Genomic DNA, 16,952 nt, shown 5'->3' with positions numbered 1-16,952 from the left:
GAGCAGTTGGTAAATTGAATACAAATTTTGCTTCAGAACAAGCGGTTCACTCACTCGACGTTTACAGAGAACGCTACGGCCGCTGCACGGTTAGGCGTTTCTATTAAACACGGTGAGCTTGCTCGAATAATATTCTCAGTTTAATCTTAGCATATTTGTCTAATCTTGTCGGATGTCAAACGCTAAGCAGACTTGCACCTGGATAGTTCTCCGTTGGATGAACACCAGCGTTTAGAGGTGTTATCGGCTGTGGGGTTACATGTTGGGCTGCAGAGGGCAGTGCAGAAAAATCCATTGTGAGCTGTACCTCTGTCCTCCTGCATATATTCTCACCACTTTGACCAGCCCGCACTGAGCAGCATGGTGAAGCATGGCACAATAACATCCATGAGCCATGTGGCATAGGGAAGCCCTCATCCAGCAGTGGATTGGCAAATGGCTGTAAGTTAAATATTATTAAGTGGGTCATAACATTTGTTTTTCATATGGCTAGCGGACCAAGCAACCCATATGTTGAATTAATAATTCCCCAGGCACTTATTATCCATGAAAAATAACACCTTATTGAAAATACCAGACATTTGTGAACGTTTACTTTTCAACATTTGATGTATGAAACCACAATGATGCACAGAAGACTATTTCGTGAAAGGCTCCGGATTTATTTGGTTGTTATTGAGGATTGGGGTTATACACACTGCATAATTGATGATGAGAAGCAGCAGCAGCAGCATTGCAAACTTGTGTGCGGGCTTAGATACCAGCCTCTCATCTCCACGTGAGACCGCCTGCCATGTGGCAGCCAGCCCTCGCCTCAATATTTGAAACTTTTGTTGTTCATTTTGTTGATCTCAATCTTTTGCCGGTCGTTGACCAAATCGCCTAGAAGGCATTGCCCGATCTCACCGGATCTCGGCAAATGTTGAGCCTGGACGCGCTTTTTGTGGGCGACCACCCCTGCTGCACAAGAGCTTGATTGCCACAGGGCTGTGGGCCTACGTGGTGGACACCAGAGGGAAGTTAAGCAAAATGTAGCGTATTGTACCTCTGTGCTCCCAACGTCTACGCCACTATTCATAATAGATTTTTTTTGGTTCAGACCGTGCCAGTTAAATGCCAACATTGCTTGTACACCCTCTGCCACGCGACACAGCCAAACAAATAAAGTTGTCACGTGAACAAACGTGCCAATTTCTTTGTTTTAAAGTGCTATGCCTGGGCATGAAGTTGTATACTTGGATTTGAAGTGTTCGGTGTTATGCTTTTCTCAGACATCAGTGGACGCGTTTCAGTCCATCGCAACAAATTGCCATGGACTCCTCTCGCTGGTTCTTAACGACATCCCCACGCTAACAGACGGATGTCTGCTGGTGAGTAAAGAGACCGCATTCTGCTCATTCCTGTGATTACCAATCAGCTTATAATAGCATTCAGATTACATGAAGCAATTAGGATGATGGGTGGCTGCAAAACAAACATAGCAAAGAAATAAACATCTGGGCCAAAGCAATGCAAAGTTTCAACTCCTCTAATTATGCATGCTTGTAAAACATGCACAAACCTCTGATAGTAAACGTAATTTAGTAACGATGTAACGATCCGTGCAGTGCTCAGGAAACTGATTATTTACTGGGAACGGGTTCTTTTGTTACATTGCTTATGTAATTTGTCCTATGATGCATTTGGAAAGCATTGGTCTGCCATAAGATCTTATGGGTATGGTTAAAGTGTTGTTATGTTGGGATACGCATTCAAGTTGGCTGGTGATTCATCTTCTGCGAAGGATGCCAGATTCCTTCATGCTTTATGCAGCACGTTATCGCAAATCTACGCTAACCGGCATGGCAAAGTACGGCCAAACAACCCCCGTGACTGATACGGCATGGGGAGGCCTTCATCCAGAAGTGGAATGACAAAGGGCTGTGTTTTTATATTTATACGTTAAGATATATAACACGATTTGAGCAACAATGGTAAATGCAACTTACTGTGGAGGTTTAGCAAGTAGTGGTAAAGCATTCGTGCCCGTTTAAACGCATGTTGCTAAGAGGGCTCACAGTCTCCACAGGGTTCACAATGATACTAATTGAAAACAAATGCTAGATACACTAATATTAGCAGAGTAATAATTGCCACCCCCCCCCCCCCATTTCCCTCCTCACTACGCTTCAATGTACTGTCACGAAATCAGGGTTGCGTTTCGATTCAAGATTTAGATTGGCTGGAGGGGCCACATGCAATCGTTATGTATTGCATCCGCTAATCTAATAACATCATTGATTCTTACACGCGAGATTCAACGCGTGTATTGGTAGTAACACGAAACAAAATTGAACGACGCATCAATCCATCGTGATACTTCTACTTTCCGTACAGGATTGAGTTCCTAACTTTAGGTGGAGTCCCAAGTGGATTAAAAAAATGGATAAATGTACGAGGGATCAAGTATAAACATATTCATAGAAACTCTGAGTTCCGTTTTCCTAATTATCATCATCAGCCATGATATATCCACTTCTGGGTTCAGGCCTCCCTGAAGCCGTCATCTCACGCCATTTAACGATGAAAGAATCCATAAAACTCCTGGACGCGAGCTGCATTCATCACTCAATGTCCTCGGTGGGCATACTCCTGTGCACGCTGCCTCCTTTGGCTGCGGCTCCAGCATTGGTCTCGACCACCGGTCGTCATCCCGTCTAGCGACGTGTCCCGCACAAGCCCACGGTTCTTAGTGGTCAATATGATGTCTCTTGCGTTTTCTCTCCGGCGATTGCGTAATCTGTACAGCGTCACAAACCACACGTGAAGGACGTAACTGATGAGAGATCGTTATCCCTCGGGGCACTCAAGCAGACAATATTAACTCGGTCATCTGCTCGGTATAGAATATTTTTTTAAACAAAATGTGTTGTTTGTGATTCCAGCCGCTGATTGAAGTGAACCGCGGCTTGCAGAGCCTGAGTCTGCTGGGCTCTCCGCACATATCCGACGCAACGTTCAAGGCTGTGGCGAAGTGCTGCAAACTTGCGAGCCTTCAGACCGAAGGCAAGTTACATGGCACGGGGAACACGTTATAAAAACATACCCTCCTCTGAGTGTAACAATGCACACACGGTGGCTGAAAAGCAGATTATCGCATGTGCATTGCTCCAGATGTGCTCGTACTGGACGCAACATTTAAGTGAAATGCATAATAATAGACAGCAAATTTGCTGTACAGCTTGAGGTCGTGTGATGGAGAAGAACTGATGCATTCGCGGTGACTGAGTGGTCACGTGACCCTCGGGGCCTGTGTTGGGGGTGTTCTGTGATGTGTACCCCTAAACTACAACACGTGGTGTTTGTTTCTTTTGGAATTAAACGTTGTAAGAAGACTCTTTGAGAAACATTCATGGGGTTTTCATCCGCCCTTTTCGCTGTAATGTAAGAACAAGCATTTTTTTTTAAAGTAGTTCAAAGTAACGTACATTTTTGACTCGCGTAGTGTCAAAACCGAAGGACGGAATTACTCAAACAACCAAACCCTTACCTGGAGTGCTGCACACGTGTATTTTAATCATGCATCAATGTACCAGTCCCTCTATTAAAATATTTTCTTAAAGGGTTCCTCTGGTTTCCTCCCACACAACACGGTCTTAGCCAAACACCTCGATGCCAGACCCTCACGAAAACTAGTCTTGAGACTGGGTAACGCTTCCGTGGGTAAAATAATCGTGATTATGGTGTATATTGTTGTACAGTCACTGAGCGTATTTACATTCACAAGACGTACAGGAAACGTTCATTAAGGCAGTGCCCTTGTGGGGCTTCGTCCAGCCATGTGTTGCTTGCCATGGGGTGTGGTTCTGTGCTGCTGCAGCAAGCAGCCCTTGCCACATTGTGCTTACGTTACCTTTTGCCAGTGGTGTGAGCGGGAGAGCCTATGGCCGAATCACCCAGAATATGGCCGATCTCGTCACATCTCGGAAGCTTAGCAGGCTCGAGCCTGGACACTGCTTGGATGGATGAACACCGTGCATAAGGGAGGTGTTCTAGCCTGCTGGGCTTGTGCTATTTTGTGGGCATAAAATAGTGCAGCAGAATCCATTCTACTTTACCCATCTTCCAACGTCCGTGTCTTCAGCTCGCACAGGACCAGCGTGGTGAAATCATGGTCAAATAGCTCCCACGACGTGCACGGGTGCAAAGCAGGGACAAATGTCTCACTGAATATTTTCTGGGGTTGTGAGTAGACGGGGAGGCTGCACGTGTCAAGTAGTCACAGTCATAGCGAGAGATGTGCTTGATGTGGCTGCGGACGTGTTTTCTGGGTCACCCACCCAGACATACGCAGCTGAAATGAAGTCGTTGAGAAAGTGTTATCCCTGCAGGTAACGAGCAGATGTCAGACGACGCGGTTCGAGCTGTCTGCCAGGGCTGCGCGGGGCTCGGCAGCCTCCAGGTCGTGGGCTGTTCCAGTCTCACGGACGGTGCGCTCAAGGCCGTGTCTGCCCTGCGGCAACTTCGCCTGCTCAACGTCTCCGACTGCGCCAAGTGAGCCGACCTTCCAGCCCTTGCCACTCAACCTAACCACAACCAACCCACTAACGCTGCAATAAATCTGCGTCACTCCGAGACAGGGACGCCGTCTTGGTGTGATGGTTAGCACACGGGACTTGCAATTTAGAGGTCGCCGGTTCGGCTTAACGGTAAAAACAATGGTGCAAGTCTCTTAAAACCCCTCCCCCACACTCCCCCGCAACCCCTCCCCCCCCCCCCCCGACCTGCAGCCTCTCTCCACCCAGTAGCATAAATGGGTTCAGCACAGCTGGTTGATGGAAGGATAGATTGTGCATGTGGGCTGGGGTAAAGTGTGGATACTTCCACCTCTTCTAAGATGTCGGCGTAGACGAGTCGGTCAAAATACCATCTAGAGGGGCTCTCTCTCGAGCTCCTATTAGTGGAGGCCCTGCTGCCAGCAGCTGCATGTGTAAGTAATGCACCTTTACTACAAGGCGTGCAGAATATGCTGTTCATACTGCAGCGGTATAGGGTTGCCCTGCGTTGTTGTCGATGTGTGTGAGCCAGGTTGACCGATGCGGGGCTGAGGCACCTGACCGAGGGAGCGGCAGCCGCCCACCTCCACGAGCTCAACCTGAGCAACTGCGTGCGAGTGAGCGACCTCACCCTGACGAGGCTGATCCCCAAGTGAGAATCGCACTCACCCCCTGTCTGGACAGATTACCACTTCGTTGTGAGAGTGGACCGGTGGTCGCGTAAATTTTCTCCTGGGCAACAGCCAGTCCCAACGGTGAGCTCAATTTGAAAGTACATCGGAGAGCTAAAGAGCGCAAGTGTTGAAACCTACACAAAGGTAGGATGAACTCTGTGAGAGGGTACAAGGGTTTGGGCTCGCTTATAGAGGGACTTGGAAGTGGTATGTTGGGGTAGAGCAATCATTCAGGTGCTGCTAGTTTTTGGCAATGCCTCGTGTGTGACTCGCTTGTTTCCTGATGTCTGCTCAGGTGTCAGAGCATGACTCACCTGAGCCTGCGCTACTGCGATCAACTCACGGACGCTGGGCTAGAGCTGCTGGGGAACATGCCGGCTCTCGTCGCGCTTGACTTGGCGGGCACCAACATCCAGGATCAGGTGCGCAGCACCGGACTCCATGGCCCGTCCAACAAAACACCCAGACCAGTATCTGTCACTCTAGATGGCACTCGGACCAGAAACAATGGGCATGTTAAGACGCCTATGTCTATAACCCTTTAATGTGAACCCGATAAGAAGACTGGCGATGGAATGGCAACCAAAGGAGCGAAGACGTCAAAGAATATGACCGCTGTGGAGATGGAACGATGAGAGATTAGCTTTTGTGTCGGAGTGGAATAGATTGACATCGCAAGACTTGACGAATGGTGACACGGGGAGGCCTTCATCCAGCCGTGGATAGACCATCGCTGATGATGTTTTATGATGAACAAAATCCATTTATTAATTAAATGTTATGTAAATATAGTCGATGTTTTAATGATCTGTAGTGAAACTCACTTAAATACTTTCTAGATATAAAAATACCAAGTTTCTATATTTACAGATGTTTTTGGCAGGGTATGGTTTAAGGTCGATGCTATTTTGGTCCTGTGCTGAACATGGCGTAGGAAACGAGCGAAAACCCTCACATTCAAGAACACACTGGTCAGAAACCTCTGTTGGTTGCTGCCAATATAATTGGGCAGCTGTTGTATGCCCTGTACACGCCGTAGCTCGCATTGAAGTGTACTAAAAACAAACGTGTTTCATTACAGGGCCTTGCAGCTATTGGGACCAACAGCAGACTCAAGGAGCTCTGCATATCGCAGTGCGTCGCCATTTCAGACCTTGGCTTGCAGGTACAGAAATTGCAAATTGCAGTGTGGTCAGGAACAGCTACCCTACGACCAGCTCGACCAGAGTGCATCCGATCTGGTCAGATCTCAGAGGCCCATTAGCGTGGAGGCTGAATAGTGCCTGGACTTGCGATCACCACGCATAACAGGCATTATAGGCTGTGGGCCTATGCTTTAGGCAGCAGAGGGCAGTGAGGCAAACTCTAGGGTTGTACTGTATATCTATGCTCCCACATATCTTATTACTCGATATTGTGCCTCACAAAATCCGAAAAGTATCAATGGACTTAAGGAAGCACTAATTTAAAAAATCACACATAGGTAGCACACATTAACTTGGAACCACAAGTCTGTGCTATCCACTTTCACCGACATGCATTGACCAGCGTGGTGAAGTATGATAGACCCATGTTGTGGGGAAGCCCTCTTCCAGCAGTGAATTTACTAAAGGGTCTGTAGAAATGTTTATTACTTACCCGTCGTTCGCAAGTGATGTTTTGCATATTAAGGAGAGTGCTGTGGACCCCCTGTATGTAATACGAGTGTGGTGCGGCATCGATCGGAACTTCAGAAGTTCTGCCAGCGCGTGCGGGACCTGGAGCGGCTGGACGTGTCGCACTGCCGGCTGCTCTCCGACCTCGGGGTCAAGAACCTCGTGTTTTGCTGTCGCCGTCTCACCTACCTCAATCTGTCTGGCTGCGCACAGGTACCCAACTAGAGTACCCCCCCCACACACAGGCACACAGGCACGACACTGAGCAGGGACTTCTCCCAACACGCGAGGTGTCTGGAGAGTGCAGCGAGGCCACTTCGGGTAGGTTAGGTAGGCATGTGCAGACTGATGCACATTATCTCAGCCAGTACCACTGCTGGATGAGGGCCTACACACGCAGCGTGGTTCATGGGAGGCTAGTTGACTTCTGCACCCACGCTAGCTGTGCGGGTTGGTGAAGGCCTGGAATATAGATGTAGGAGCATAGAAGTACAGCACAATTCATTTTGCCACACGGCCACTACGGAGCACAATCCCCGCATGGTGGGCACCCATCGATTTGTCTTCCGTGCTCTGACGCATTGTGGATGATATGTGCATAGGCTGTCCAGTGCCAAGTGGTGCTTCAAGCACTGGGATGCAGAGAGAGAATTCATATAAATGTACAAGCACATACATAGCATACACACACAAAGATCCCCTTAGCTTTTAACAGACTGTTGGGGCAAATGCTATTTGTGAGCATCGATTAAGGCCATAATGGCACACAAGGGGGTGGCCACCTTTGTCTCTCTAGTGCTCACGCTTGCACACTGCACCAGGTACTCTCTAAGGCTGAGTTGATCTAGGGGAGGCCCACCATTGGTTCAGATATTCGTCACCAAAGTTGGTGAAGTGGGAATCTAACAAAGGCAATAATGAGGTGAAAACATCATTCATTACAAAGGGAACATTCTGAGAGCACTCCTGTGCTAGAATGGCATATATATTTATTTTTGCTCAAATGTATCGTAGCAATTTAAATGGGCACCGTGTAAAGGTTAAAATTATTTAACACTTCAGGATTTGGTGCACGGCACCAAAGTTTTAAATAACTCATCTGCCAACAGATGAACACACGCGAGAGTGGTGTCAACTTGGAGTGTTTATTATAGCCGGGTAACAGGCACAATCGGGCACAGAATAGTTACTTGAGCAATGTCAGTGCTGGACAGATGCACACAGTGAATTAGGCCACGCAGTGCTCCAGTAAGGATTTGGGTCTGAGTAATGAACTCTCCAGTTGATGCCGGGCGAGTGAAATGGATTTCCAGGCTGGTAAAATGCAACTTGAAAGTGAACTCATGAGTATATTCGATAGATGCTCTACCGTACAGTCTCTCATACTAACTTTTGGCGGGCGTATGTAATATGACTTTGAACTATTCTAAAAAATTGGAATAACAATACAGAACTAAGACAGCTGCTAACAGGATGGACTAAACCAAAGAAAGTCTAAAATAAGTTTTATCCCAAAATTAAAACTGCACGACGGAGCACATTATAGGATGCCAACTCACGGCCCTGGGGATCACGTGACCGCTCCTTCACCGCACACACATCAGAAAAATTGCTGCACAGCAGTTTTCCTATGAAAGCCTTCCACAGGCTGTTTCCGTCATAGGGGGGGTTGGTTTGATGGAATCACCACGCCGGTCATTACCGATCGAATGAGGGGTGCCCAGCGCCAATTCAGATACCACTCTGTCAATATTATCCGTAGTTAGGAATCGAACTCGAGTGGCCGTATCACCACGCAGCGCGCAAACTACTGCATCGCTGAACCACCATGCAAACAAAATGTACATATTTCCATGCATAATGTGTATTTTTGCTACGCGTAAAAGCGTATTAGGAGCTGCCGGCCCCAGGAACGTACGGTGCTCCCCCACGTGTCCGTGTGCAGCTGACGGACGTGAGTGCGCAGTATCTGTCGGGGGTCTGTCGTTACCTGCGCATCGCGGACCTCTCCGGCTGCGTCAAGCTGGGAGACTTGGCCACTCGCTACTTGAGGAAAGGCTGCCGGCAGCTCGCACACCTCAATATGCTGTACTGCCCCAGGGTCAGCAGGTATGGAATCCCTTTGCACACAAGTGCCTGTCACATACTGTGGTGTCATTTGACTGGCTTGGTTACACACGTGGCCAGTGCTGGATTATCCAATTAGCCAATTAGCATATGTTACAGGTCCCGGATTTTCAAGGGCCCCGCGCTAAATGCTATTCCGGTTCAGTGATTCTACACTTGCTCTATTACTATAGTACTATACTGCCTTCAACTTTTATGAACGACTGGTTGTTTAAGTTCGGCGATGTCGTATAATCTGGCAATATAGCAAATGAAAAAATACAATTACTTTACTACACAAGTAAAAAATGTGTTTTCATGTGTTTTTATTTAGGGCCCCTTTATAACATATGCTACAGGCCCCACACTAGCTCAACCTGGCACTGCGTGTGGCTTATTTTCACTCGAGTCTGCATGGTTCGGCGACCCACATCGGGTGTAATTCTCACTCGCGGTAGCTACGAGTCACGTGCCACCTATTCCAGTCTACCAGCGACCTGGAAAATATTCGGTGAGAAGTTCAGCCGCTGGTTGCACAAGTACAGACACTTTCCCAAGCCTGCTGTGATTTCAGTTGCGCGCCAAGTGTGTGTTCCCTGCTTGCTAAGGGCCTCCTATATCTGTCCATACGTCACCGTCTTGGTCAGTGTGGGTTGGTGAAGAAGTGCATAACATAGAGGCGTTTATGTACCTTTGTGCTTTAACTGAAGTCACTGTCACAAACTGTGCGTGTGTGTCTTTAGGCATGCTGTGTTGAAGCTGGGAGCCCGGCTCGAGAGCTGGCAGCATACTTCCGAGTCTCCGCCACCCTGGTTTGGTTACGATTCCAGTGGCGCCTACCTGGAGCCAGTTACTGCTGTGGCCAACGAAGAACGAGGAGTTCCTGATCCACAGCCAGATGGCATTCTTAGTGCAGCGTAACCTTAATGAGTCACCCGTTCCGGTAAGTGTCGTCATTATCGGTGAACTGTTATGTGTGATCAGCCAAACAATAACTGTGTGAAGCAAACCGCGTCAAATATGAACTTCAGAAAACACAGTAACAAAAGATTGGAGTGATTGTAAACAGTGTTTATTCTTTGATCAATTTATTTCCCTTGCAACCAGACCACAATTTTTTCATTTCTGCAAGTAAAGCTAGAATTAAATAACAGTTGGCTGGAGAAAAACTTAAGTAAACAAACCCACAGCATAAATATTTTGATGTAAAGCAGCAACGCTAGTCCTCAACGAGGATTGTAAACCAAATAGGTGCTTGTGTAGTCGTTACTTTCTTAGTGTTACTTTGGTTCAATAGGATATCTCTCACTGGGACATTACTGATCATCCTTCAGCTCCATCCAGGGGAGAGAGAGGGAAGGGTGTTTTGGGGGATGTGCTTTAAAAATCTCAGTATTTAGCAAGGCAACAGTGTATTCCTATTGTAAACAGGTCATTTGTAGTGCAGTTTAATTGAGGCGGACATAATTAAGACACTCTAGTGAGGCTGTCAACGTATTTCAATATCATTCCATGAAGGGTCCATTCAGCATTTTGGCCTCCAAATCGTGCCGGACAGCCAGGTGGTTTTGCAGGTTCCGTGCGTGGTGCGGCAAGTTGGCATCCCACACCAGGACGCACACAGCACCAGCTGCACACCCACAGAGAGTGTACACAGACAAACAGTCCCCCCCCCCGTATCGCCAAAGACTTTGGGGCAAGTGTTGTTAGCAAGCGCCTACCAAGGCCTATTGGTGATGTTTACACACTGCACCAGGTACTCATTTGAAGTTGAGTCGACCCAAGGGAGACCCAGTATCAGATCATCTTCATTGGGGTTGTGAGCAGGATTCGAATTTGGGTCGCCAGGTTCAGAGCGTGGCGTGATAACCACCACCGCCACCACTGCTCCCCACACAGGGAGAGTACAACCTACAGATTATCGAGACATGCAGGAGTTGAAACTCTCACACACACATCGTCAAATCCACTCACGATTCAAGCCAAATTATCGCATTCAACGCTCCCAACACAGATTACTTGACTTGCAGAGGCACAAATAATTTTTAAAATCAATGGCATCTTGTTTTGTACCGTCTTATTTATACTGTCCTTACTTTGAGCCTTACGTGGATGATTGTGTCTGTACTCGCTCGTACCACCTGCACTGTCTTGTTCTGCCTCATCCATCTCATCTGGACTACCTGGTTGTCGCTTTTACACGATATTAATTTCCCTGTATCCCCATCTCCTCTGCATCCACAAGCCCCACCTTCACACCCCCCCCCTCTATCTCCTTCCCTGGCTCCTCCCTCCTCTCTTGCCTATATAGCCTCTTGTTCCAGCAGCCCTTTTGCCCACTTGTTTCTTGCTGCGGTTGTCCCACCTGATGACGGACGCTTGTGTTGCGCCCGAAACGTCGTGATTTGTTTCGTTTTTTCTACCTACGTGACTTTACCGAAAGAACCAAAGAGTATGGATCCCTGCAGTCACGAAAACTTCAAATATAGATTGAAGTTAAAGCTGTAACCAAGAAACAAATGTTTCACCTTTTAAAGCAGATATGTAGTTACAAATAAGCCTGCAATAGTTTGTAAATAAATTAACAAGTAAATACTGTCAGTCTTCTGCACCACACCTGGAAATGCAGACGTAGCATGTATTTGTGCATATATACAGGAGTAATAATTTAATAGCCAATTGTGATATAATTCGACATTGGTCTGTTAGCCATGACTGGGAATCAAACTCAGGTGGGTCGCTGCAAGATTCACTCTGAATGCCAAAGGTATGATTAACACTGACTCAGCCCAACTAAAGCAATTCTTAGACCCCGACAGAAGTGCGAGAAACGAACCATGAGGTATGGCCTCCTTGTTCTCATCTGTCCTGGGTGTATTGTGCCAATAAATAACATTTACTCCATCCACTCATGGGCCCTCTGGCCCCCACACATCTTACTGTGTACAAGTCACAAGTACTGTGTATATGCACGAGTTACTCATTAACTTAGTGCTGTCTCAATTGTACCCTATCTGTAATGTCTCATCGGTATTGTATGCCTCACTTATTCTGTCTTGTCTCTACTGCCTGGCCTGCTTTTAGTGTCCTAAGTCATCAATTAGTATACAGAATACAGTTGCATAACATTTACATAATAATATTCCAGCGTGCACATTGCAGCTCAAATGTGAGCAAACGGTTCCATTTACTGCATTATGACATGCCTCGAGGCACATGAACTTGTGTGTGCGCCCATATGCAAGCCACATGGCACATGAAAGCGCACATAGGATTGTGGATGAAAAGTAACTTTTTAAGAATTATGCGAAGACCTTTGTTGAAGCACTGCTGGATGACGGGTGACTTAAATTTTGATATTCTATGCATAAAATTGTAATATAATTCTAGAGAGCATCTCAAAGTGCGGTATCAAAATTGTGACAAGGTGAAGGTGCAGCCCTGCAATTGCTTGGTTACTGCTGGAAAAATGGCCTCCACTAGAGTCCCTCTCGAGGGTGTTTGGCCTTCTATGCTGGCCCAACATCATGGTCTAAGGTGGGAGTACCAACACGATTCCCCACACGTGCCTGCCGATCAACTGGTGGACCCATCCTGCTAGGTCAGGGGTGGGGAACGTCCGGCCGCGGGCCTTATTCGGCCCGCGGGCCGTATAAGGCCCGCGGGCCGTACAAGGCCCGCGGGCCGTACAAGGCCCGCGGAAACATTTAATGTGGCCCTGCCAAGGCAACCGCAGGCAGGACTCGAAATTCAATAAATCTAGGAGCAAACCTGGAAAAGCAGTTAGAGTAGCAACATCATCAATACCAGCTAACATCACACGCCTCGCCAAAGAGAAGCAGTTCCAGCCATCACATTAGGGGTGAGTTAATTAAATGTTTGACCAAATATAACAGGCTAATTTTTAAGTTAATAATTTTGTATGGCCCACGAATTATGTTATAAATATCCAAATGGCCCTTGGCAGAAAAAAGGTTCCCCATCCCTGTGCTAGGTGGACAGCTGATGGCACTTTTTGCCAATCAGCAGAACACGTAAACCAAGGGACCTCTGGATTGCAAGTCCGATGTGCGAACCATTACACCACTGCAATATTCTGTATTCGATTTATATATCCATCTAGATGGTGGTGTGACACGGAGTGCCCCCGACTCAACTGGAAGGTAGCGAGGTCGTGAACTCGGCTCATAAATCCTCTGAGACAGGTTTATAAAACAAGTACCACTTTGCATGAAGCCAACACGGCTGTTAAGCGAAGGAGAGACTGATTCCTGTCATAGGAAAGAGGAATTTCCACAACTGCTGGAGCTGAAAAATTTGAGACCTTTTGGACCAGTTTTGAATATCTTATAGCTTGCACACAAGTATTGTTTTACACGAGTTACTCGTATTAACATTGTACATTTCTACATGTGCGGGCAAAAAGTCTTACCTTTGTCATCCTTCTTTGCGATGTTTGATCCAAGTGCAAATATTAAATTCTTTGGATACCGATCTGCCAAGAAAAAGTTTATATTTTAATACATGCTCCACACCACCAACTTTGTAATAAAGAAAATATTAACAGCTGCAAAACATTACAAAGACTTATGTCACTGGCTTACAATTGGCAACCCTTGAAAATTATGTCAACATCGTCTAGGATCAATCCACTGCTGGATGAAGGCCTCTCAAAGCCGTCGCATGCTCTCATCTCTATCTCCGCACCAAAGGAGGGAACGCGTACCAGAGTACGTCGACCGTGGAGAGGGAGCGCTCGGGCGCAGGAGCCAGATGGATTTCTGTTGCATCGTGAGACCGCGAGAGATGGTGACGGTTTGGGGGGAGGCCTTAGTCCAGCAGTGGCTCTATCGTGGTTGGTGACGTACCCGAGGAGCTCTGCGCAGGAAGAAGGTGGCGGAGTGGTCCATGCAGCCGCTGTGTGACGAGCAGGGGCTGCCGGGACAGCGCGTCCAGCAGCAGCAGGACCCCCCCGCTGGTTCCCACCCACAGCGCCGTGTTCCTCTGGACCAGCAGGCTCTGCACGTGCGCCGCTTGCCTGTCGCGCCCATACTGCTCCCTGCACAAGCCATCGTTTTCACTGTCACCACAACGAACCTGGCCACCCCACTCCCACTCCTCTGCATGTTTGAGGTTCAATCGGGTTTTTATTAAGACAGTTGTATCACACTCTTTGGTTTGTTCGGTAAAGTCACGGAGGTAAAAAATAAAATAAATGAAAACAACTAAATTAAATCGCGACGTTTTTTTACCTATGTGACTTTACCGAAAAACCAAAGAGTATGAATCCTTGCAGTTACAAAAGCTTCAAATCTAGTTGTATCACAATTAATAATATAATAATTTACATTTATTTGTAAGGCACCTTCCACTAATGCCTCGAGGCGCTTTGTAAGATTAAGGTTAAGGAAAGGCCATGAGAGAAGGAGAGCTAAATATAATAAATGGACTTAAGAAAATGTGTTTTTAGACGCGACTTAAAAGTATCCACATTGTTGCTTAAACGAATATACAATGGTAGGGAATGCTACAACTGAGGTGCAGACACAGCAAATGCCCGCTCACCCCAGGAACGCAGCCCGCATCAAGGTATGCCCAGAACAGATCTTAACGACTTTGAGGAGGTGCACGGATGGATTAGCTCGTGAATATATGGTGGTGGTGCCAGCCAATGCAAGGCTTTAAAAAACTAGTAGGAGGCTCTTAGACTCGTTGCAATTGTACTACTGGTGTCAAGTCATGAGATGAAGAATCCTCGGCTCTGGCAGAGCAGTGGAAACCCTGAGTCTTCAGAGGATGGCGCACGGGAGCGAATATCACAGAGCTACCTCTGAGATACCTTCGAGTGCCAGCTGATGTAAACAGCAGGGGGGGTTGCACATTCACTCATGTTTATCACGAGTCAATTCTCAGATCTGAAATAGCCAAATTCAATATGGGTTTCTTTTACAGTCATTAGTGATCTGATTGAGGCTTGCCACACTTTAGAACCCAGTTTACTCCATCCTGGCTACCTTTCTTTTAAACCCAGGGTATCAGCAGCACCAAGTGAGCGGTCTGAGCCATCCACGTCTTCAGACGAGGGACATTATAAAGGGAATTAAGTTGAGGCAGCACACCGTGGCAGAAGCAAACCTGAGTAGCGGTGCGCAGTCGATGGCTCCGTGGCCCCAGTCCATCGTCATGTCCCACACCTGCAGTCGGGACGTGCCCTCCGTCGCCGTGAACACCTGCTTCCCCACGGCCATGCATGCAACGGACGACCCAGGAACCGCGCCTCTCCTGCTTTCCACAGGCGCAACGCCATCCCACCAAAATGCACCCAACGCGATTCCGTAGCAGCAAGATGCAAAAACGCTCGACGGCAACATTTTTCAATTTACAAAGTGTCCGAATGCCTAAAATCAGGGAGGGGCGAATGAGGATGGCGAGGTGGATCTCAGGGATCGCAAGACTGGATCAGGTCGGAAACGAAGAAGGCAAGAATCGCAACCCATCTCGGACAAAGCTGAAAGCAAGCAGACTTGCAGGGCTCGGGCATGTCATAAAAAAGAGAAATTATTGTAAGGAAGGTGATGATCATGGAAGCACTATAGTGGAAACAGAGGCAGGAATAGAAATAAGTGGGTCACAGCGGTGAGCCAGAATATGGAAATGATGGCCGCAGGATAGGAATGAGTGGAGAAAGGAGCAGAAAAGCAGTCCCCACATGAGTGGGAAAAACTCCAGCAAGAAAAAGATTAAGAGTTTGTATGCAACCGCATTTCAAAACACTTCACATCGACGAGAGACAAGATTGGGGAAGACAGTGCAATGGAAATGAGGGTGAGGGTAGGGAAACACGGAGGGGGGGGGGGGAGAAAACAGTGGCCCAGGGCCAAACAGGCCAAATAGATTTACATTTTCCAAATGTAAAAACAAAAATTCAGACTGAACGCTTTCAAAATTTTCTTTTAGGGCTGGCTGTGTGTAACAGTCACCTTCCCATGGGTGTAGCTTCGATGACTTTGGCCACTTGTAAGTTATTGTTAAGAGCAAACAGCTGCGTCCCACACGCGCCCCACACGGTCCTCTCGAGCGGCGCAGAAGGCGCCACGGTCAGGCACGTGACAGGCCGGCCCGGCGAGCCCACGCCGTGCACCGTGTTCACGACACAGCCGGGAGTCTACAAAACAACGCCATCAAACCACTTGACATCGCGACTCTCAAGACAGCTTCTTACAAGCGAGATCTAACCCGTGAGTGGAAGACACTAAACTATTTCATACTTTTTATTTTACCAGGTAAGGCCCACTGAGCTTTATAGCTCTTTTTCAGAAGTGACCTGGCCACATGATAGCTCAACGAAGTGGCTTGTCATGTGGTAATTTATAGCAGCCAAATACTCTAAATGCGTGTGTCCAAATGTGGAGGGAAAAATCTGAGGACCCGGACAAAAATCCACATGGCCATGGGGAGGAACATACAAATTCCAAATATACAAATGTCAGGGTCAGGATGGAACCCACGATCTCCTGCATAACAGGCGAGGTAGTTAACATCTCGCCACCGCAGCACCATCAAAGTCTTCTCTGCGGCACACTCTCGGGAGTTGTGAGCTGTTTGCAATTCATGCTGTGGTGTGCGTGTGCCAGGTTACAAGTAGACATCTGTGGTGCTTGGCGATTGCACACATGCCTCGAGTGAGTTCACAAGGAACACAGCCAACGTCCCATTCGCCGTCCCGGCCAGCACTGCACTTGCGTTCCTGAGCATAAAGCAGATGACGTCAGGACAACAAGGGTTCACATTTACTTCTGTAAATCCACGTTGATGTCAGGATGAATTGCCCGTAACGGAGCCAACTTTCAAAGGGTCTATTTTTTTTTGTCTTCCCCAATTCCTATTGTGCTATCGGTGTCATAAAACAATGTTGGAGAATGGTCCGTGGAAGCGGATACCACACAGCTATTACTGAGATTACTTCAATTTATCTCTGTTCC

General features: G+C 47.5%; 2 protein-coding genes across 4 annotated transcripts in view; one reads left to right on the top strand and one right to left on the bottom strand.

Annotated features, from left to right (window-relative positions):
- Positions 1 to 13,983, top strand: part of LOC133349368 (F-box and leucine-rich repeat protein 13-like) — a 36,771-nt gene extending 22,788 nt beyond the window's left edge. The window contains exons 13-22 of one of the 3 annotated variants that reach the window (XM_061562733.1): positions 1,272 to 1,370; positions 2,925 to 3,045; positions 4,371 to 4,533; positions 5,068 to 5,187; positions 5,505 to 5,631; positions 6,291 to 6,374; positions 6,943 to 7,077; positions 8,810 to 8,973; positions 9,714 to 9,913; positions 13,683 to 13,983. In XM_061562733.1, coding sequence (XP_061418717.1) covers positions 1,272 to 1,370; positions 2,925 to 3,045; positions 4,371 to 4,533; positions 5,068 to 5,187; positions 5,505 to 5,631; positions 6,291 to 6,374; positions 6,943 to 7,077; positions 8,810 to 8,973; positions 9,714 to 9,891 — 1,191 coding nt within the window. In that variant the 3' untranslated portion in view covers positions 9,892 to 9,913; positions 13,683 to 13,983. Of the gene's footprint in view, positions 1 to 1,271; positions 1,371 to 2,924; positions 3,046 to 4,370; positions 4,534 to 5,067; positions 5,188 to 5,504; positions 5,632 to 6,290; positions 6,375 to 6,942; positions 7,078 to 8,809; positions 8,974 to 9,713; positions 9,914 to 13,093; positions 13,491 to 13,612 lie in introns of those variants that run through there. The other 2 variants (XM_061562734.1, XM_061562732.1) reach the window with 2 other exon arrangements.
- Positions 10,027 to 16,952, bottom strand: part of LRRK2 (leucine rich repeat kinase 2) — a 43,570-nt gene continuing 36,644 nt past the window's right edge. Inside the window, 6 exon segments of the mRNA XM_061562731.1 lie at positions 10,027 to 10,600; positions 13,403 to 13,465; positions 13,839 to 14,029; positions 15,106 to 15,255; positions 15,951 to 16,135; positions 16,648 to 16,717. Coding sequence (XP_061418715.1) covers positions 10,476 to 10,600; positions 13,403 to 13,465; positions 13,839 to 14,029; positions 15,106 to 15,255; positions 15,951 to 16,135; positions 16,648 to 16,717 — 784 coding nt within the window. The 3' untranslated portion in view covers positions 10,027 to 10,475.

The sequence above is a fragment of the Lethenteron reissneri genome, chromosome 30 (genome assembly GCF_015708825.2).
Source record: "Lethenteron reissneri isolate LAM-NWPU_2019-01 chromosome 30, ASM1570882v1, whole genome shotgun sequence".
Lineage (NCBI taxonomy): Eukaryota > Metazoa > Chordata > Hyperoartia > Petromyzontiformes > Petromyzontidae > Lethenteron > Lethenteron reissneri.
The sequence above is the reverse complement of the archived record's forward strand: the minus strand, read 5'-3'. Positions and strand labels throughout refer to the sequence as shown.